Consider the following 22,493-nt stretch of genomic DNA (forward strand, 5'->3'; position numbering starts at 1 on the left):
AACCATACTTTTTACAGACTACAACTTGTTTATAGGTTTAACAGAGTTGAGAAAGAAAGAAAATATTACATATATTAACCTCTAAACACTGGAATCAGGTTTGATTTCTGAGATATTTAAATGGCTTCTTCACTTAATGGGATAAGCTCTTAATGGGATATCACTTTCACACACTTCAGAATGCCTGATGAAATATGTTCCAAATTGGGTTTAAGATAAAATGATGACCTATTAAATGTTCCAAGGTTGAAGTACAAAAGCACAAATAAAGCAGCTCCCTGGAGTCAAGCAGTTACTGTTAATATTTTTAGAAAGTAGCATTTGTGTATAATTGTAAGCATTTTAGTAGTTTTTCCTATTCTTTAAAAAAAATTTTTTAACACTTTACATTTTTATTCTCTTTATTTGTATTTTATGGTTTTCTGTTTTTCCTATTATTTTCTACTGATATTAAACAAGCACCTTGTTCTTTCTGGCCTTTATAAATCAAGGATTTACTTGGACTAAATAAATTTACTATTATGTTCACATTCATTGTATTTTTAGTTGCATTTTTATGTCTGTGTCACTCTGTGAATACAGTCACTATTATTAAATGACTGATGGCTCAGGACTATAGACCAATCTGCATCATCTAGTTCACTGATGACACAATAGTAGAGGACCTCTTTAACATGTAATATGAATAGAAATTGATTCTCTTAATGAGTATAAGGTGAAAGAGATGTTCACTTGTTCATGCCAGGAAAGTCTGTGGAGGGTGATGACTTCTGTGTATCGAGTTGGGTTTTTTCAGGGGAGTTTGGCATGCAAATCTCAGAGGACCTCCTTTACTTTTTTCCCCTCTAACCAAGACACGTACCGCAAATGTCACATGAGTAAGACCTCCATTATAGACAATGACTGCTCTCACGTTTGCTTTGTCTCTTAGAACACACCACAGCTCTAGGCCTGTTCTGTGGGCTTCTAGCAGCATCTCCCCTAAAGCCGCCAGGTTCTTAATGTCTGACCTGGGCCCCCCTAATTTGCAGGCCCCCTCTTCACATTAGCCACTTACATGACTTTCCTTCCTTTTCTATTTCCCAACATTATTATGTTGCTGATGATCACCCACCTCAAGCCTTACAGAGTTGTGCTTATCATTTATTATCTCCACTCATAATCCATGCAGCAAGCACACAGTATTTTTACTGTTATATTTACTTGTACAGAGTGGCCCTGCAAAAACAGGCCCTGTCTCATCTGCTAAGGCCCTGGAAGGATATCACTTTGTCCCACTGTACAGCTGTACAGTATATGGATGGGATAATAAACAGTTCCTGCTGATTTGCAGCAGTAATTTAAATAAAGGAAACAGAGCACAAAATTATATTTTATTCAAAAGCACATTCAGGGACTTAATGAGGAAACTATATACTCATGTCTCATATTTTTTTAGGTTTGAGGTTACAGCAAAATGGAACAGCCTTCTATTCCAGTATTCACGATGGGCATTGTCATTTCATGGGTTACAATACGATGCAAGAAAAGTACATTTGTCACAGTCCTAACTGTGACTGTAAATTACTTAGAAAAGATTTTAAAAAATTAAAAAAAAAAAAACACCACCAAATACAGAACGTTTGTGTTATAAAGTGGTCATTGTGTTTATTTTCACGTGTTCATTGGGCTACATTTCTGTAAACTGGACAATTTAATCCATAACACTGAAGCAGATAAATATGGATATTTACACTCTGGGTGAATAATGACCATGTGATTTGTGTGGTGGTCCATGTGGCATGAGTCTGGAATTACATTCTCCAGTGCAAAGCACTAATTTACACGCTACAGCAACCTGTCTGAGAGATAACATGGACTTTATGGAGAAATTAATAACAACTGTTGCTACAAGTATAATTAGAGAAACATGAGAAATGTTAATGTTTAGAAATAAATACAAACACAGAGTGAAGGATCTATGTAACCATCCTAACAGACCTCAGATGAAGTGAAAAGGACACACAAAGACAGTCACTGAGACAATGATCTCATGCAATCTCTGATCTTGACAAACTGATAAGCTCACTATTTTCTCTAACCTCAAAGCATGCACGTCACTGAGACACCATGAGACACCACACTGACAAGCTCACCTTGGTCTCTGATCTCAAAACATGCACTAAATTCTTTTAAGAACATGCCTGGCAAGATTTATCATCAGAGCACAAACACAAACAGTGCTACTGTATAATTTCTGGAAGCACTTCTACTTAAAAACACCACTAATTATTGCAATTATGAATAATTTGGTCATGGAGAGAAATAAGGAGCGATAAGGGGAGGCGAGTTCAAAAGTGCTATCTGTCATTAATGACGGATTTGCTACAGAGCCCCCAAGCATGTGCGTTCATTAATGATGGAAGAATGAACACAGGAAGGCCCTATGGTGCATCACATATCATTGTCTCCACCACGAAGGTATTCTCAAAGTGTCGAATAGGATGGCAGTTCTGGGCCTCGCGTTTGAAAATGCCTGAGGACCACAGGGAACATTTTTTTAAATTTGTGAAGGCACCTCAAGCCTCAAAAAGAAAGCCTTATAAGGCAAAAACAAGAAGCTGGTCACTTACGTCTGCGGGTGATGCGACGTGTGAGCTGGTAAGTATCTTTGCCATTACACAGTCTATGGATAAACATGCCAAACTGTTGGGTGTTGGGAATCTTACCAGTCACAATCATCTCCTCCTGAATGATATATGTCTGTGGAAGAGAAATTCCCTTCTAGAGAGAGAGAAAGAGAGAGAAAGAAGTGGGGTGATGGAGTATATGCAGTAAAGGTGTGGGGCAATAGAGAATATGCAGTGAGGTAAATATGTGACTTAATCAAAAAGGCCTTTTCATTTAAAGTCTCATAGGAAAGTTTTGAAATAACAGAAGTGAAGGTTTTAGATTTTTAGACTGAGGTAAATAAGTTAAGGATTTGGAATAAGTGTACATGTTCCTGAATTACTATGTTAATGTACCACATACATGGTTTGACTCTTAGCAGATTCTATGGGTCAATGTGCCATGAACCAGACTGCAATTATGCAGTAATTCATATTTCAGTTTTGAACTGAGCTTAGTACTAGTAGTGGTGCTCCTGATGACGGCAGGTAGTGACCTGTATCATACCAGCGGTGCCACACCACACACTATGCAGACAATCTCAACTAGTGATACAAATCCATTCTGTAAATTCTAAATGATAACTGTATACCAAAATTTATTTTCCAGTGTCAGTTCTAGATGTGCTAGAGTGCGTTCTTGCTCTGCCTGTTCCCTCACACACAGAGAGCTGCCCTCAAAAAGACCATGCCAGCCTTCAAAAAGTTAAACGGAAAAACCTCCTGAGGGCAACTCCCCTCCCCCACAGCACTGAATATGGTATTTAATAACAGTGCTTTTCAAAGTCTTGAAGTTGGAAATTTCAGTATCATGACAACACGTCTCCACCTACACAGCAGTATTTCTGTAGATGCACAGGGTACACTATCTCCACCGACGTATTTGCACCATGTTTAAATGAACATAGGAAAGTATGACTTGAAAGGCAAAGATATATTAAGAAATGCCTACTTAATTTTACCTACTTAAGGAATGCCTACTTGAAGCTACCATATCAAATTTTATATTCCTCATATTATGTTTTATAAAAATACAAAGAAGCACACACATGTTTGGTTCTTAGCTTGACATTGATGAGCAATTCCCAGAGGTTTCGTGGAGGCATTACAATGGTGGTGTTCAGTTCAGTGATATAACACTTATCCAGAGCAATGTCATGGTAGGCCGTGAGCCCCTAAACAAACATAAACAAATACAGTGCAAGCATTCAGTAAGATTTTTCAGTCCCTGTCAGATGTGATGTGGAAGTGAAAGTGGTGTAATAGACATCTATATTGTGAAATATAATAGATTATAGAAATATAATAGACTGTATTGTGAAATATAATAGGTGCACTGATTGGTTGGAAACCCTCCAGGCTGTGTTTGTACCCTGTTAAAGTCATGGATGATGGTGGCAGGGTCAGCATTGCTGAACCTGGCTACTGGAACACTGATCTGCTCGTAGTTCTCCTGCAGGTAGATGCCCACGTTCTCCTCGAGCGCCTCTGCCCCACGTTGAGGTGCACTTACTGCATTCTCATAAGTCACATGACAGTGGAACTCACTCTGGTCTGGAGCCTGCGTGTATACAAAACTGCCATCACCATCACAGTTATATTTGAATGGTTTGGCTTACGTTTGCCTGAGCTCGAGAGAGATTTTGGAAATATGATGTATTGAAGGGATAGCAATTGTTGAAGACTAAGCCTGCATTTTAAAGATATAATAAGGCTGAATTGAGGTTTCTCTGTGTAGAAGTTACTAGTGGATGTGTGTTTTACATGCTGAGTGATAAATGCATGTGTGAGGGCAGCTACCTGTGGGGTGATGTAGTAGCGGTAGATGTAGATGGAGGCATAGATGAGACTGCATGTGCATATTATTAGGGCAGTGGTCAGGCAGCAGAGACCACTTAGAGATGAACGGCTTCGTCCTCCACGCAGAATCAGCTCTTCCTGCATTTAGTGAGTGTGTGTGTGTTCAGGGTGGGGGGTGGGGGATGGGGAGGGCAGCAGAGAAACACAAAAAATGTAAAAAAAACTGACCCATAGCAGAGACCCAGAGTGCAGGCCAGTAAAACAATTATCAGTTTATGTACAAACACATTTCTATTCCCTGCTTCATGGAAAATATTTTTTGTCATGATCAATTTAGAAACCAGCAAAAGCATAAGTCACAAACTAACAGGTGCTTCAGTGTTGCAAACACCCCGAAAGATTCTGTGTTCATTAACATGGCATTGCTGCATCAACACTGAACAATAATGTTGTTGACTTTCCACACAGTCCCTACAAATGTGTTGTTTAGTTAAGTTTATTTAAGCATCTTTACAATGTAGTCACTGTAATCCTAGTTCGGGTTTAGGGGTAAGGAATGCTAACAATGTAAACAAAGACCTGCAGAGTTCTTGAAATGCAAGTCCATCTCTCAGAATGAACCAACAAATGTATACAAGGACATTGATTCCTGGCATGTTTTTAGAGACAAGAACAGTCTATAATGCTATCATAACTGAATTTTTTTTTTAAACTGATAACACAAATAAAGAAGTTAAATAATCATTTTTAAAATCACAGTAAAAACAGGAGGCACATGTCATGTTAGAAATATAACTGAGGCTGACCCTGATGTCTCTAAAGAAGAGGGCAATTCGAGGTAAACAGTAAGATTAGATCATTATATTCGACAATACCTCTGAGACTTCTTTTAATTTTCTTTTAGATAAGTTTTCATTCATTCCTGTGTTTATTTTATTTTCAAATATTTGTCACATTTCAAAATACTGTGCATGTGCATTTTGACAAAGCTTTAAGTTATCAGTTCAATTTTTTTTTTTTTTTTTTAATGAAGAGCTGAATCTTTGTTAGGTGATGTTAAATTGATTTATGCTGACTGAAATTTCTTAGTAACTCTCAGTTCAAATGACCAAAACGACATTTTATTTTTCACCACAAGCAGTTATCGGCATATTCTACTAAAAAAAAGCAGCAGATGCCAACAGTCGTGACTATCTTGCATGCATCTGTGACCAGAGGATGGGCTTCCCCTTTGAGTCTTGGTTCCTCTTAAGGTTTCTTCCTCATGCTCTAGGCAGTTTTTCCTTGCCACTGTTGCCCTTGGCTTGCTCACCGTGGGCTTGCACTCGGTCAAGGGTAAAGCTGCTTTGTGACAACGGCTGTTGTAAAAAGCGCTATATAAATAAATTTGACTTTGACTATGACTACTCGGTGCAGACCGCTCTGTCATTGTAGACGTTAAACCTGCCTCCTCCGTGCCAGTGAAGTGGATGCTGCCGCCTGCACTCTATTTCCAGCAGAGCTGATAATGTAATAGCAACGCAACGAGCAGCTCATCTAAAGATGCAATCAGTCAGAACACAAAAGTGATCGATTTCACTTGATTTAACACTGCCGTAATTGGTCGCGCACGTTTACATCTTGAAAACCACGGGCTGAAGTTTAAAATCAAAAACTGACAATAGAATACAAAATGTATATTTAGAACATATATAGGCCTAATTATATCTATGTAGCTATAGCTACACCTTACTAAGAAAAGAGACATAGGAAAATAATTTTCAATAGTAAAATGGGTATACATAGTCAATTTTATATAAACAAGCAGCTTCTAAAACCTCATGGTTTTACTGGCCTGGAAATCCCTGCCAGCGAGAAAAACGATTTATGTGCTGCACCTGAATGCATTATCTGCCATTTTGTACGCGAAGTCGCGTGCGTAAAAGCGCGCTTTGCCAGTAGACAACAATTTTATGGATGACATAAAATTTAAGCAGTCTTCCAAATAAATCAACCGAAGGAAACGTTAAATAACTTGGACGTTGGTCCAGCAAAAACAGAGGAAAATGTGAAGCATTTCATCCACGAAGCGGTTAACAGATTCCTAGAATAGGCTACTCCATGGCTGCATCCCTTCCGACTGCACAGCAACCACGGGCGGTGATGCTGCATTTCAACATCGGATGACGATGAATAGCTAATAAAGGAAGAAGTGAGCATTAAACAGTACGTTGATTGTGACATTTCTGTTCGCACTCTTGTCAAGAGCTAGTAACAAGCGAGTATGTGAAAAGAGATGAAGAGCTTAATAACAGACTTACATGTGGGTGCTGGATATATATTTGCGTCTTATCGCCATCACCCTCGTCCTTGTCGGTTTTTTGTCCGGCTATGGCCTTAAAGCTGATTTTTACCATGACTGCTCGCGCACGCAGATCTGTGCAAAGCCAAATTGAGGGCGACTCTCGTGTCCCTGTAACGGCTCGACAATGTCAACGTCCCTGTGTTTTTAAATTCTTATTCATTACAAGCACACCGGAAGCGCACTTACCTATTGCTCCTCTTAAAGTAACCATGCCTTTTCCACAACATAGTCCAGAATCCAGAATCATTTGTGCTCCATAAAAAAAAAGAATAATTTAAAAAATTTATATATATATATATATATATATATATATATATTAAAAAATTATATTTATTTTATTTTTTTTCTTTCTTACTGACAAAGTGGAGTCTTACGTTTCTGAAATGAATATTCTCAATTAGAGGAATTATTCTATAAGAAATGTAAATGTATTCAAGGAAAAGTATGTGGGGGCTCATATGCCAGTAGCATATTGTTCGGTGGTACTCGAACCTGCGCTCGACTTTTAGACATCATCCCTTCTCTGCAAAACAATGACAACAGTAATGTTTTGTATCACAAACATTTGCTTTATTTTCGAAGCTGGATTATTCTGATCTTTCAGATACTTCAGAAAAGTGGCCACAATTTCAGTGACCAACGCCAGACATCTTCCTGTGCTTTCTGTTCACATTTGACTTTTAACTAATAAGCACTTGAGACTGTGCCAGTTTAAGAATCATGCTGCATCCTAGGTTATACAATTCATGCTCAGTTGCAAACTTTAACTAATGTTCACTAATTGCAAGATGAGATCAAAGTCATTGTGTCTGTGTGTGTGAGATTGATTTTATATATATATATATATATATATATATATATATATATATATATATATATATATATATATATATACACACACATATACACACACACATAAATAAAACACTCACATATGAGAACCATATGCCTTTCTTGCCACCTGAGTCTGCAAGTGCACCAAGATGAAGGTGATAGATTGTCTAAGTAAATGGTGACTTTAAAGACATAAGATGACTGCAATTAATTGCAAACTGACATATATGCCACAAGCTTTTTGGGCTTTGTGCCAAATTGGTCACTCACAAGAATTTTTCATGTCCTTTAAATAAAAAACTAAAATTCTTACATTTTACTTCAGAGAATTACATCCAGAACAATGATTTGATAAAAAAAAAGTAGAGGTTGGGGTTTTACTACTTTAACAAATAACCACCGGAGGGGGTTACTGGTAAAACCAAACAGCCGATTAGTCTGCAAGTGATTAAATTAGAGCAGACGTAGAATGTTTTTTAGTACATTAAAGCTATGGCAGATGTAATATACTACAAAGCGCAGTGAAAAAATCTGAATTTAAACCAGAGCAGTAATAAAAGAATCATCCCACATCTTTCCACGGTCTCCAAACCAGTGCTTTCATGTATATATCAGAAATACTGACTCAGGACATTACATGCAAGTCTACTGCAGTTTTAACAAATGGTTTTAAAATTGAGTGTCTGCGAAATTTCCAACACTGATACCTTTGTTGAAAGAAATCAAAACCCTCTGTGTCAGGGCTGGTCATGTTTCTTATTTTTGAAGGACCATTTTCCTGAAGTTGATTTGAAATAGATGGCCTTTCTGAAAACTGAATTCAGTTCTTTACTACTTTGAGTATCTAGCCTGGGGACTTGTTTTTACAGTCAGCTCATAATGGAGGCTGGACACAAAGGACAGAAAACCAGTCACAGGTAAGGAGCCAGAACATCCCTAGCAAATATTTGGGTCAAATTAGGGCTTCACACAACTGAGCAGAGCATTTACAGTCACTCATATCTTACAATATTATTTTTATAACCACCAAAAACGTAATGTCTTCAGTTTGTATATATACACACACACACATATAGTCAAGGGTCAGAGCCCAATGGAAAATTACAGTACCCAAAATAAAATAATAATAATAAAATTTAAAAAAAAAAAAAAAAAAAAAAAAAAAAAAAAAAAAAAAAAAAAAAGGGGGGGGGGGGGGGAACATATGTACATATCTAACCTCAATTGCCCCTCCCTAAAACATAATACTTGCCCAATGGATGGGTGAAACACATCAAATTGAAATTAGGATTATGCATCAATCACATTTTAACCAGGTACAGTATTCAGTCTCAAACCATATCTTATATTGTAACTCCATTAACCACACACAACCATTACTAGGTTGTACTTGGGTGTGCGCATGCTAACACATCTGTAACTGTGTGTGTTGAGCGCTGTTAGGAGGCATGTATAAGTAAAAGGATGGGTGTGTCTCTTGTGAGAAATACAACTGGACTGAGGTTAGACAAGATTAATGACATGCTGCTCTGCTGATATTTTATGGAAACCCATTAACATCAAATTGTCAAACTTCAGTCACTTCTTGTCTGCCAATGAGAACAAGCATATGTTTGTGTTACAAGGCCTACAACATTTTCATGTGCAAGAAAGCAGCAGCGACTGTCCTTTTGTTTGCTATTTATAAAATAAAACAAACTGTCCAAGTCCAGCAAAGCAAGACTCTATCCTCATTCTCCCTCGCCTTCAGACCTCATGAGACGTATTTCTCCTGCAAAACCCAAATTTTAAAAAAATGCTTGGTGTTGCAACCACTCCGGATCATAAAAGAGCCACACTTTGTTCAGATGTTGCCTAAGATGACATGTAGACACGATCTGTACTATGTCTGTCTGTTCAGGCATCCTGTGGGTTGGGCCTCTTGAGCTCTCTGATCTGCTTGATGAGATAGGTCTTTTCATCATTGAACTGCTCGTCCTCAGTACGATCATTCTGGAACTTGCTTAGGAAATCTATTAGTTTGGTCTGATTCTTCAGCAGGATGTCTAGGATGGGTTGGGTCTTGTTTGGATTGGCCACAAACACCTGCAAAGTTAAAATATAACATTTTACAGATGTCATGGGTCTTCCTAGAACATTATTCATGACAAACCTGCATGGTGTTTTATTCAAGTAGTTAAAATATATATATATATATAATTTTTTTTTTGTGGTGGTTAAGAGGGTTCTAGGGATTATGCAAAATGTATGATTACAAACAAACCTACAAAAAACGAGACTGGATAAAAAAAAAATAACATTACCAGACATGGGTTAGTCCAAGCCTCCAGAAGATTGCATGTGTGTAGGCTTATGCTTAATCTGGATCTGATAAATTGGCCCTAAGATTTTCGTAACTCTAGTACTAATGCTTCACAAAGCATCAAAATGGGCTAACATGTAATTAATTGTGCATATAGCACTAAATGGGCTGAGTGATTTTAGAGAACTTGCTGTGTTCACCAATTTTATCATATTTATAAATCTCTTAGCTACAAACAAAACATACCAGTGCCCCTCCATTTGTATCTATTTCTATATTCTATCTGAATATAGAAAATAAACTTTATGCATGCTACACATGTTGCAATGATCTTCAACAATATAGAATTTGACATTTTCTCTCTACTATTCTCCAATGGCAATCTAAATTGCAACAAAAGCTATTCATCAGATTTGCTAAAGCTGGACCAATATTATGTTACCCATTGACTTTATACACAGTGACAAATTAACCTTCAATTCAAATTTATTTTAATTAATTTATATATAATTTAACACTGTGATGCTGACACTGTCAGTCGCTGCTCAGGCTGATAAAAGCCATTAATGTTGCACTAACGGCTTTAATACTTCATCAACTGTCAACATTGACTGTCTCACATATTCACATAACTTCTTAATTTTGTGATGTTACAGATCTTGCATCACAGTGTAATCAATATGAGCAAATTCTGTTTCCCATTTCTTGGCTCAAGTTTGTCTTTAATGCACTAATAATGTTACAATGAACTGTGTTTGTTTACTTATCTCTGAAAGCAACTTTTTACCTTTAGATTGCATATACATAAGTATCATTACTGTCAAAAACTGCCTGAAATACCCCATGCAAACTCTTTGGGAAATTTAAGCTGCTCAGTGATTTGCCTACTCTAATAAGGATCACCACAATTAGGTCAGTAACAGGTATTACAAATGTTCGTCACATATTTTGCATTTTTCTGACCAGCTGGTAATTTAATATGTTTCCACATACGGTTTATGATACATAGATCGACAGCATAAAGATGCATTGATCTAATCAGCCTATACTTTAGTTACTCCAGGTTTACTAATTGCCATACTTTAACAATAAGGTCTATAAAGTCATTTGCTGGTATGTACTATAAACGAGACTACATCTACAAAAAACACCAAAAAAATGTATTTCCATATTACATTAATTGTACTGGCCAGACTGATACAATACAGCATTCAACTAAAAACAGAATAAATTAATCTTAAAATTTTGGACTGTAGGAAGATTACTGCCTCCTCTTATAAAAAGCATAGCATGCTACAATTATATAGTAAACAAATAAAGAGATAAGAATTGACCATTGCATTTCCATAAATAGGGATCTCTTAACAACCAGTTGTGAAGAGTGTACAAACGGTTTAGGAGTGGATGCTGTCAGGCATTAAAAACCTCCCAGTGTTCTATAACTGCAGACATGTGTTTCCATAATGGAGAATCAAAATGTGCCACCATTAGAGGTGACAGAGCTAAAGGCAAAGTTCAGATATTTCAAATGTATGCATCTTTTTGGGAGTTTCCATACTACATCCAAAAAATTTGATAGAAAGCAATCTTCCAGAAAGGGCATTCCTACAGAATGAAGGGATGCCATTTTTCATTTCAAAAATAATAGTAGAATCGTCTCTGGTGACATACTGAAATAGCCAAGCATGGAAAGCAAAGCAAACGTGTTGTGTGTGTGTGTGTGTGTGTATACCTTGAAGACATGGAAGGCTTCAAACTGTATGTTACGGCTCTTGTCTCTCAGCAGATTCATCATGAGTTTCAGGTTCTCTGGTTTACTAATGTATTTAGTCATGATGGTAAAATTATGCCTATCCAAAAGGAGCTCTCCTAGCAACTAACAGGGACAGAGACACAGAAATGCATTTAGAAAGTATCAGGTGACGCATGGACCGTTTATATAGTGCACGCATCACTATGGTCAGCAGAGTGTGCTGTGCTTGCCATGAGCGAAAAAAATTAAAAAGAGAGAGCTTCACAGGGATGGACACGTTGTTCTCATTAGCTTACCAGGAAACAGAGCAAGCCACAATCCCAGTTTAACCCCATGTTAACAAATGAACACTCCAGTATTTTACTGTATTGGAACATTAATATAAGCAAAGTGAAATATGATTGTTTTTGTTTTGTTTGCATTTATGATGCATAAAGCAGAGTGGTGATACTGCAATTAGTCTCATTAATAAACCACCTAATGAGTGGCCATTGATAGCAGGTGGTAGCTGGAGTAAAGTAATTCTTTGGAGAAAAAGAAGAAAAAACAAAATCAAAATTCACACCATTTTTCACTTATGCCAAATGGAGTCGATCTGCCAAGACATGTCTGGTGTCCAAATGTTGCTTCTTTAGTTTTGTGCTGGAGCTACAAGCCTAACACAGCTAACAAGGAAAAACAGGAAGTAATACTAGAAAAAAAAATCTTTAATTAATGTGTTCTTGGCATAAAGTGAGAAAATTAAATTACCAACTCATGCCATTCTTGGCTTCCAAGAGAGGCTTTGTGAAGATGTTAGTTTAAGAATGAGCACAGATATGGCATTTTAAATGTTAATGTTACACTGTGTATATTGTACCATCCTGTTACAAGAGAAACAACAAATACCCTTACCTAGATAGCGAGATAACCACATTAAGTCAACAACATGCTAACAACAGAAAAGGTCAGTTACTAACAATACCGACCAGGTACCATATAGGATTTAAGTTTGGTCATCTAAACATAGCCATCAGTCATGCTACTAGACATCAGTAACATACTTAATAGTACTACCCATTAATATAGCATTGCTCCGATTTAGTACATAGTCAGCTCGTAGTGATCTGCTTACCTTAAGTGACTGCCTTTTTGTCACATAGTTTTCAGAATGGAGAAGCTTCTCATATTCACTGAAGAACTATGGATGAGGAAAAACAGGGCAGAAAAAAGTCACCATGCATATTTCTCTCTGCTGCAGACCCAGGACATGGCACTTTTATAAATTAATAGCGCACATCTAATAAAGGTCCCTTCCCATGACTACAAAAATAGGACTTAAGTTGAATATCAACCAGCAGGCATTTCAAGGCCAGCAGGTCTTCAAGCTGGGGCTTCGACCATAGTGGCTAAAACCTCTGGGCTTCTCACCAATGGGAAAAGTGCAGTCTCCCTTTTAAAATGAGACCATCCCAAGTCAACAAAAACAGTGTTTCTTAAAACATGTGTGGGGACTTTTGTCCCCAGCTGGGTCACATATGTGTTTAGTAGTCACATAATAAGGAAAAGGAAGTTTCAGTGTGATAAACAAGCTCAGTTGTAGCTCAGTGATTAAGGTGGTTAGTGGTTAAAGCCTTTAACCCTCAATTGCTCAAGCTGTATTCAGTCATAACTTTGTCAATTTGTATACCAGCAATCAGCTAAATGCCATAAATGTAAATGTAGTATGCCCAAGTGCCAGTTCTTTGATGAGTGACACGTCTCTCTGTTGCAAGTCTAATAAAATCTAATCAAAGTCCCTGTACATTACATATCCAAATCATCCAAACACATGAAAACAGACTGACTGGACATATATGAAGCAGGAAAGGAAAACTAAACCAAACCCAGTCTTCCAAAACTTAACACCCTAAACTTTGGTAGTTTTAGATGCAGCACAAGGGTGATGTTCTCACATTTATCCTAGTTAGCACCTGCAGCCTTTGTCACTTTCTTTTTTCATACTGGGATATTTCCCACAGAAAATACCAGTACTTTTTAAAGTTAAAATGTTTCTGGAAAGTTCACAGAAGTACCACAATTTGAGGCATCTCAGAAAAATCACTTGTGTATAAATCATCACTTGAAAGAAACTTTACTCAGTACCACATTAATATGGATGAAAATGGAACTCAGGGTCTCCCAAAAAACACAAACCCACATAAACCTTCAGAAAACTAAGAGGAGAAACTAACAGAAACAATACGAGCTAATGGGTAATAACAGGTAATAACAGAGGTATTAACAGTTGGTGGTGTAGTGAGGCCTTACCCTATCATAATGCTGCTCCAGAAACTCAGCACTCAGCATTTTGTGCCTTGTTAACAAGTCCTAGGTATGAAAAGAGGCAAAGGAAACAAGAATAGTACCAGAATCCTCATCCCAACATTCAGCATAAATAATTCATCCAGGAAGTACTTCATCAGAAATATTTTAAATGTTATATTGGATACATCTTCCCAACAATTTTTTTTTTCTATGCTTCTAATGCAAGAATTGTTTTGTTATTCTGATGCATGCTCCTTAGATTTTAAATGGTTTCAGTGCTGGGGTTGAAATCAAAACCTAAAGCTAAAAAGAAACAGATAATACATTTTAGAAATGCAAATAAGAAAAAATAACAGCATTACATAAATATCCAAGCTAAATTACTTGGTAATTCTGTCCGATAAACTTGCAATGTAGAATAAATTTTTTGTGGAAACACCTTTGGCAACAATTACTGTACAGCGGCTGTTACTGAATAACATATTATTATACATGTTTCAAATGTTTTTAGCTAGGTTTCTACCATGTTTTCTAGGTTTGGAGAATTCATTTGTTCCTTCCACAGATGCCTCTCTCAAAGAATTACCACACGCATAGTTTTACCTTGAATGTGGCAAACGCATCGGAGGCAATGTCAAACGTGGACATCTCCACGTATCTGAAGAACTCATAAAACTGCTCAGAGCAGAGGGTGAGCTTCGCAAGGGGCTCATGACGGATGCACTCCCTCAACATGATCCCACAGTTTAGCGCGATCTCAGGGGACTCATACCTGCAGCCAGAGAAGGTGCACGCACAGACCAGCTCAAACCAATTGCAGTTCAAACAATATTAAACTAGACAATGTTCAAAAGGGCACTGGCAAAAACAAGCAGCAAGACATCGCATGGACGGTCTTTGAAGTAACAATCTTAATTACGAAGACACCTACACCATAAAAATCTAATGCCAACTGGCAGTATATGAGACAGTTACAGAAAAGTTCTGATTACATTTTTTTAAAAACTTTATCATCAAAGGGAATAGTTTTAAAAAAATTGTGTGACATGTATACAGACAAGTTATATCAATAAAAGATGACCTGTGCTCATAATGCAGGACCACACAATTAGAGCAAAAATTACCACTGATTCAATAATCAATCATATCAGCAAAGTCACTCAGCTCCTAGGGCCCAAAAAAAAATAAGCTTCCTAAATCTGGAGTTTATAATGCTGTTCATAAGTCACTTTTATCCAAGTCCAGCAACCAATGTATAACAAACCTATATAAACCAATGTAAGAAGCACAAAACCTGAACCCTTAAGCAACAGAAAAAGCTTGTATAACTGATAAGGGGAATATGGATATGGTACAGAACCATGTGCATTCTATGGTGCCAACACTACCGTTTCATTTGACATCATCAATCATTGCAACTTGAATGAAGATCAGAATTTGTTTTAGGAGTCATGTAGAAATCCAGACTCCCAAGAATGTTCCCAAACCTGTTCTCTCAAGTTAAGGTTTTTTGCCAATAGAGTTTTGAAACAAGCGGAGGAAGTAGGTTACAAACCCTGCATGTGGGTGTGTTGCATGTTATGGATTTTTTACATTTTATTAGTATATCATGTACCGGCTACGCAAACCTGCAAAAGCTTCTCATCAAACAAAGAACCTAACATCAAATTAAAATTCATCAAGCTAAAACCACGTTACAATCAAACAGCAGTTTGCTATGTAGTATTTAAGCTAAAAGACCCAGTTTTCCTCACTTAAAAAGCAAAGTAAGCATATTACAGCATTACATTTACAACTGACCAGAGTTCTCTTGCACTGATTTATGGCCAAGACCAAAAGATCAGTCTGTAAAGTCTGTCATGGCTTGTTTATTACCATGGGTTCATAAAATGCTTTGAAGCAGTACTGAAAAAAAATACTAACCATGTAGTTTACTGGAGGAACATTCAACAACATACTCAGATAGTCTTCCAGGTAAAGTAGCTAGTATATCCCTAGGAAGCACTCAGCCCATCACATTCTGAGAACAATGTTAGATTGCCTGATCAACCAGACACGTCATATCTGCATGGGGGTGGGTGTAGTTCATTTTGGTGTCCATTGTCACAGACAGTCAGGACATGTACAAGATTATAAAATAAATGCTTAATATGAGCATTAATATGAGCACATTCTTCAGCACTGCATGATGGTATCAGTAATGTGCAATAATGATAGCCATTAAGAGCTAGCGCTGATTGGCTGCCACATCTTGTGCACCTCCAGAATAGGAGTACAAGTCCTACCCTTTGAGCAACATGAAGAGGATGTTCTGCTGAGTGCAGAGATATTCGACTGTGGGAGTTCGTGTGCCAATCTGACGCCTCAGGATGTTATTAAAGATCTGAGCTACATCTTTCTTGCCCTAAAAAGACAGAGAAATGAATTAAATAAATATGTATTCTAGTTTATATTACATAATTATATATATTCTAAAAGTGATTGGTTCAGATGATTAACTGATTAGCTACAATGCCCAACAAGAAGGAATCAGACAGATCTGCGCAATAATATGGTACAATTTCATAGACTATGAGCACAAACATTGCTCTGAGGCAACATTAACTTTTCGGTTATCCATTTGCTGTTATCAAGGAGAAATTACAACTGAGGATTATTTTTTTTTTAACCCAACCCACCCCACACCCCCCTCATCCCCCCCCACATACACCTCAGTTATATACACAAAGATAACAATTTTCATTGCCCTACCCATCAATAGGTGATAGGTTAATTTAATTTAACTTAATTTGGCATGCAAATGCTGCTGAGTCTACTTCCTACACCACACAGGTGAAGGTTGTGGCTATGAATTTAAAAGAAGAACAATCAAATCTTACTGAGCATGATTTCAGTTAGAGCTCTCATGAATACTTTGAATGCTGGGTCAACGGTCATTTGCAGATGACTGATGGGAATACCAGTAAAAAAAAAATAATAATAAAAAAGAGCTCGGAACAGCACCTAAGCACATGTGCATACCCGCGCACACACACAAACAAACACACAGCCACCCACCTCAAAGTCAATGAGCTGTAGGTCTGCAATGAGGGTGCCGAGTAAGCCAGTGTTATAGAGCTCCTGAGCCAGCTGGGCCACCGCTTCAGCCTGGGGCTCCTTCTCATTAGTGCCATACAGAATCTCCTTCATGGCCAGGAGAGACTTGGAGACCTCCTCGGTAGCCTATGTGCAAGTATGTACACACATACACACACTTGTTCACACACACACACACACACACACACACACACACACACACACACACACACACAGATCAGTGCCAAACAATATCGTTACCAGCAAAAGGGCATAAGGGGTCTCCTCCAGCAGCTTTTGAGAGAACAGCATCGGTGGCTGGTGGAAGCAAATCAACACTCCATCAGTAGAGAGAAAACAAGGTGCCTAATACTGATTTTCTCCACTCAGTTACAAATGATGACCATGTTTTCTGACACAGAGACAAACATTAAAAGAAAAGACAGAGAGCAAGCAAGGATGAACAAACTCACTGTAGGATGGCTGTTAAAAAACAACAACAAAGAAAGAAAGAAACAAAGAAACCCCAAACAAACAAAAAATTGACAGAAGAACGAACACTATAATCTCATGGTCTCAGATGTTGTAAGAGGGAGTAATGTGTACCTTCTCAGCCTTCTTGTCAGATATGTCATGTTTCTCCAGAATCATCATGCTGTCTTTTAAGTTCTTCACAATGTCCGCTGGACACTTGTGAGATTTACCAAAAGGGAATGGCATAGCAACAAGCTATAAAAGTTTACCAGGTTGCACTGAGTGCACCTAAGACAGACAGACAGACAGAGAGAGAGAGCGGAGAGAGAAAATTAGGTGATTAACCAAAACTGAGAAGCTGGCATTATGGAATTAAGTCTAGTTATTTACTAGTTATTGTAAGCTCTACCAGTCCTTTGTTATGGCAAAAAAAAAAAATCACTCAATATTTAATAAAAATCTATATGAATTCAGTGTAATTCATAATGCATTACTGTGCTTTGTTAAGTCTCCCAAAGCATGTGTCTCTAGCTTTTTACAACTCAAAAAGGGTTGGAAAACAATCAATTGCCCAACTCCTAAACCCAACCTCAGTGCATAAATTGGCAATCTCAAACTGAACTAAATGTCATTCTTAGCTCTCCCAAGCTATAGATAAGCAAGGGTGTACAGGGCCAGTCTTGAGAAGCAAATCTCCAGATGAACCACATTAAACCCCCAATGAAGACAAGGCTAAACATTTGCAAAAGGTCTATAAAATCACTCACATTATTTACAATTATGTTAAAATCTATATATTTCATAACTAAAATCATGGTAATATATGATTTTACAAGTATTTAGAGGGATATTAAAATGCATTTGCTTTTTATTTGTTTGAAATGATAAAAAGAAATTTCTGCTCTTGTTGAAACATATATGCAGGCAGGTGGTGATGGTTTTAAGCATTTGTTGAGAAGTAATTTTATGCCAGTGGTGTCTCACAGGACACGAGACAGCAAGAAAGAAGGTTTAACTCCAATGGGTCATTTCAGGTTATAGCAGGGTGTCTACACTACCACACATGCCACATTAAAGTATCATGCCTTCTGTGGGGTGACCCAGTCAAGCACTGGAACCTGACATGGAAAATTTCTATGACCCTATCGCAATAGTAGCTCTAGGAAGGTGTCATATGAGCAAAGCCCTTTGTTACCCTCTGTGCTCAGAAAGGAAATCATCAATTTTATATCCAAATGAGAGAGAACATGTGATTCTAAGACAATGCCATGAAATGACAGTCTGTTGTAGCCTCCAATCAAGAATCACAAAACACTGTCAATGGATAAAGCAAGTATATTGAAAAATAAAGGCTTAAACTGGAAGACAAAGCTATGCCAATGCTTGTGCATTTACACTGCCCAAGTCACTTTTTTTTTTTAATAAGCTAGCTTTTTAAAGTCTAAAATTCTATGGCGATATTGACTTTCACAGATGTGCAAAGTTTGAGTGCTACGTTTAACAGAGTAACATATGACATACTGGTAGTTTCACCGAGGACGAATCTACGATTCTGACATGTGAAATGTGATGAAGAATGCTAATAATATTGATCCATCTGAAAACGGTATTCTGGCGATTAACTGAATTATGTCAAGTAAATCTCAAACAAAGATAGTTGGCTTCATATCGCCTACTGCTACCTAGACTGACTCTGGTGTTTTGGAAAGGAAAACTAGAGGTTTCAGGGAAATCGGAGTCAATATATCTGGGTTCACTGCTAAACCTTTCTGAAAGACCACCCTAGGTTCACTAGTTTAATTAACTAAAACATTCACTTAGCATCTTAGATAACCTTGCTGATCTAGCCACATTGGTAACTGGCCAGGTTACAACGGTTACTCTGCAGCGATGCAGTCAAATATTTTGTAGCCATCTCCGCAGCAAGTCAGAATACCATTTGACCGCTGCAATTAAAGGATTGACGATGGACATTTTTTATACAACGGGCTTTCGACAGTGCTAATTAGCACTAACTAGGGTTCATCTAATGTTTTGCAGGTCATCCCGACAGCAAGGAAACAAAGAGAACATCCCGACAAAGATGACTGGCAATTAGCTAGCTAGCCAACGTTAGCTAAATATTTAACTGGTCATGTTTTGCCCACACCGTTGAGCTGTTTATCATGGTAGCTAGTTAAATATACTGTCAAAAGCGCAGAACATGAACTTTATTAGGTATGACGTATTAAACCTAACCGTAGCAGTAACTAGATAGCCAAACCTGTTAGGCGCAGCTAGGCCTTGGTTGCACAATCCCTCGCCTCGCACCAAAACCTATCTTAGCTGTGCTAGCCTAGCACTTTGGTTTAAAACTAGCAAGCTAACCTTCTTGCCACCATAATTGTGGAGAAAAAAACAACATCCAACCTCAAAACACTTCTTTCAGAGTTGTCCTCAATGTGTGATGAAGTGCTTAGGTAACACCAAAACGTCCGCAGTTTTAGTCCACAATCTAGTTAACGTTAGGTAGGCAATTTCTCAAGAATATTGTTCCCACTTCACCTGCAACTTCCTCAACAACTTCTTCTACTTCGTCGCCTTTCATGATTTGATGATTGGTTTAACAGCTGGCTACTGACACCTAATGGTGATATAAAGTTGTAACCGCTACCGTGCGTCCTTAGTATCGACATTCCTAGTATAGTAGCAAGTCTGTACGTATTATAGTTTGTCGTTATTTAGGTGAAGTAAATGTGAAATAACTTAAATAAGAAATTGATAACTTGGATAACTGACCGTTGACGCGGCATTGCTGTTATTTATATTGAGACATTAGGAATAAACCAGAAAGCTGGTTATGATTTCGAGTCCTTTTAAATTATTTTAACTAGCATAAATGCTGTAGCCAGGGATAAGAAGCCCACCCAGCGTCTTCCACCAATTGGCATCTATAGGCCACCAGGACCCTAGTCAGAATTTATTTAAGGAATTTGCAGATTTCCTTTCTAATCTAGTCACTCTAGTAGAAAGAGCCATTATTGTTGGCGATTTTAATAGTCACTTTGATAGTGATCAAGACCCTCTGAGATCGGCCTTTAGTTCTATATTAGAATCAATTCGTTTCACCCAATGTATATGAGAACACACACACACTGGTGGACATACGCTTGACCTAGTACTTACATACGGTGTAGACATAGAACACGTAGTTATACTACCCCCGTCGGATGCCATCTCAGACCATTCCCAACTACGTGTGAGCCACAATAATAATAACCTTGCCTTGCATCATACAAGACGCAAGATTAAGTCAGCCACTGCACCTAGATTTGTTGCGAATCTCCCAAATTTATCATTTGTGACTAGGATACCTTCAAACCTCACGGTATTTTATCAAATAACTGAATTCTTAGAAACCGTATTCTGATACAAACAAAAACGTACCTTGGTATAATAACCACATTCACAATTAAAACAAAAAACTCAAAAAATAGAACGTAAATGGCTCCACACTAAACTTGTAGTCTTCCAGCTTGCATAGAAGGAGAGCCTTCAATGCATAGAAAACCACTTATTACAGCTCGAACAGCTTCTCTCTCGACCCTAATAGAAAATAACAGAAATAGTACTAGATTTCTTTTTGTACAATTGTATAAATACAATCTAACTAGGAATACAACTGACACCAATGCTCAGATTACAACAACACACAGTAGTAATGATTTCATTAATTTACATTTACAGCATTTAGCAGACACTCTTATCCAGAGCGACTTTCAAAAGTGCTCTGTCATTTACTTATACAATGCATCCTAGCCAGCAGAATAGGCTAAAGTGCAATATACCAATGATCTATAATGCTGTAGAAATACGGAGCTCAATGCTGATACCTAGAACTACAAAATACATAAGGTATATCTTAGACAATGATAAGTGCAATAAACAATAAGTTTGTTAGACATCATCAGTTTAATAAGCAATACCCTGAAATAAGTACTATTTTGAGTTAGTCAATATGGGAGCAGGGTCAGTGGTGATTTAAATATTCTGGGAAAAGATGAGTCTTCCGTCCCTTGAAGATTGCAAGGGACTCTGCTGTCTGGACAGCTAGCGGAAGTTCATTCCACCACCTAGTAGCCAGGACAGAGAATAGTCTCAATACTTGTCTTCCATAAGACTTGAACCATGGTATTTCATTCAGAGCTGTACTTGAGGTTCAAAGTACTTGAGGTACAGATCAGGCTTTGACTATTGACCTCACGTATGGAGGGGCTGGTCAATTTTTGGCTTTGTAGGCAAGCATCAAGATGCTTCAGATGGTGATAATTTCTTTAATGAGAAAATTATGTACATTAGAGATAACATTAAGAGTATTAACATGACATTGAGCAGCTACTTAGAGATCAGAACAACGAAGCCAAAAACGACTCTAGTATCCTTTACACCTATCCAAGAGCCAGAATTTACATCTCTGATTGAGCACTCAAAATCCTCCACTTGCTTACTAGATTCACTGCCCACACATTTTCTTAAGGAAATCCTACCTGAAGTAATTGAACCTTTACTAAATTTAATTAAATCCTCCTTAAACCTTGGCTACATTCCTAAGTCATTCAAATTAGCAGTAATCAGACCACTTATCAAAAAATCTAACCTCAATCCATGTCAGCTGTCAAACTACAGGTCCACCTCAACCCTTCCATTTATTTCCAAGATCCTAGAAAAAGCTGTAGCTCAGCAGCTAAGATCATATCTCGATCAGAACCAGATACATGAAGTCTTTTAGTCAGGGCTTAGGTCTAATCACTGTATGGAAACAGCACTAATTAAAGTAGTTAATGACCTGGTGTTGGCATCTGACCAGGGTTATGTCTCTTTGCTTATATTGCTTTATCTGACTGCAGCATTTGACACTATGGATCACATTTTACTAGATAGACTCTAAAATGTTGTTGGGATATAAGGGAATATCCCTTTCCTGGTTTAAATCTTATC

At 37.6% G+C, this 22,493-nt stretch overlaps 2 protein-coding genes across 2 annotated transcripts; both read right to left on the reverse strand.

Annotated features, from left to right (window-relative positions):
- Positions 1 to 1,354: 1,354 nt before the first annotated feature.
- On the reverse strand, positions 1,355 to 6,946 carry itm2ca (integral membrane protein 2Ca). Its single transcript, XM_027029838.2, has 6 exons — positions 6,749 to 6,946; positions 4,449 to 4,586; positions 4,021 to 4,209; positions 3,698 to 3,823; positions 2,613 to 2,763; positions 1,355 to 2,515 (listed from the first exon to the last, which is right to left on the reverse strand). Exons 1-6 carry the CDS (start codon positions 6,842 to 6,844, stop codon positions 2,424 to 2,426), a joined length of 792 nt encoding a protein of 263 aa, XP_026885639.1. The 5' UTR covers positions 6,845 to 6,946; the 3' UTR covers positions 1,355 to 2,423.
- Positions 6,947 to 7,664: 718 nt separating this feature from the next.
- Positions 7,665 to 20,089, reverse strand: cab39 (calcium binding protein 39). The gene is made up of 9 exons (XM_027032019.2): positions 19,926 to 20,089; positions 17,649 to 17,804; positions 17,025 to 17,189; positions 16,253 to 16,371; positions 14,571 to 14,739; positions 13,971 to 14,030; positions 12,796 to 12,861; positions 11,661 to 11,804; positions 7,665 to 9,711 (listed from the first exon to the last, which is right to left on the reverse strand). Exons 2-9 carry the CDS (start codon positions 17,760 to 17,762, stop codon positions 9,523 to 9,525), a joined length of 1,026 nt encoding a protein of 341 aa, XP_026887820.1. The 5' UTR covers positions 17,763 to 17,804; positions 19,926 to 20,089; the 3' UTR covers positions 7,665 to 9,522.
- Positions 20,090 to 22,493: the final 2,404 nt, after the last annotated feature.

Source organism: Electrophorus electricus, chromosome 7 (assembly GCF_013358815.1).
Source record: "Electrophorus electricus isolate fEleEle1 chromosome 7, fEleEle1.pri, whole genome shotgun sequence".
Taxonomy (NCBI): Eukaryota; Metazoa; Chordata; class Actinopteri; order Gymnotiformes; family Gymnotidae; genus Electrophorus; species Electrophorus electricus.

Coding starts and splice junctions, on each gene's coding strand:
- cab39 (XM_027032019.2), bottom strand. CDS start 17,762: ATGCCATTCCCTTTTGGTAAATCTCACAAGTGTCCAGCGGACATTGTG. Junction 17,190..17,648: donor CTGACAAGAAGGCTGAGAAG/GTACACATTACT, acceptor ACTTGCACATAG/GCTACCGAGGAGGTCTCCAA. Junction 9,712..11,660: donor AAGCCTTCCATGTCTTCAAG/GTATACACACAC, acceptor TTAACTTTGCAG/GTGTTTGTGGCCAATCCAAA.
- itm2ca (XM_027029838.2), bottom strand. CDS start 6,844: ATGGTAAAAATCAGCTTTAAGGCCATAGCCGGACAAAAAACCGACAAG. Junction 3,824..4,020: donor TCATCCATGACTTTAACAGG/GTACAAACACAG, acceptor ATGTTTGTTTAG/GGGCTCACGGCCTACCATGA. Junction 2,516..2,612: donor ACGTCGCATCACCCGCAGAC/GTAAGTGACCAG, acceptor TGTGGTCCTCAG/GCATTTTCAAACGCGAGGCC.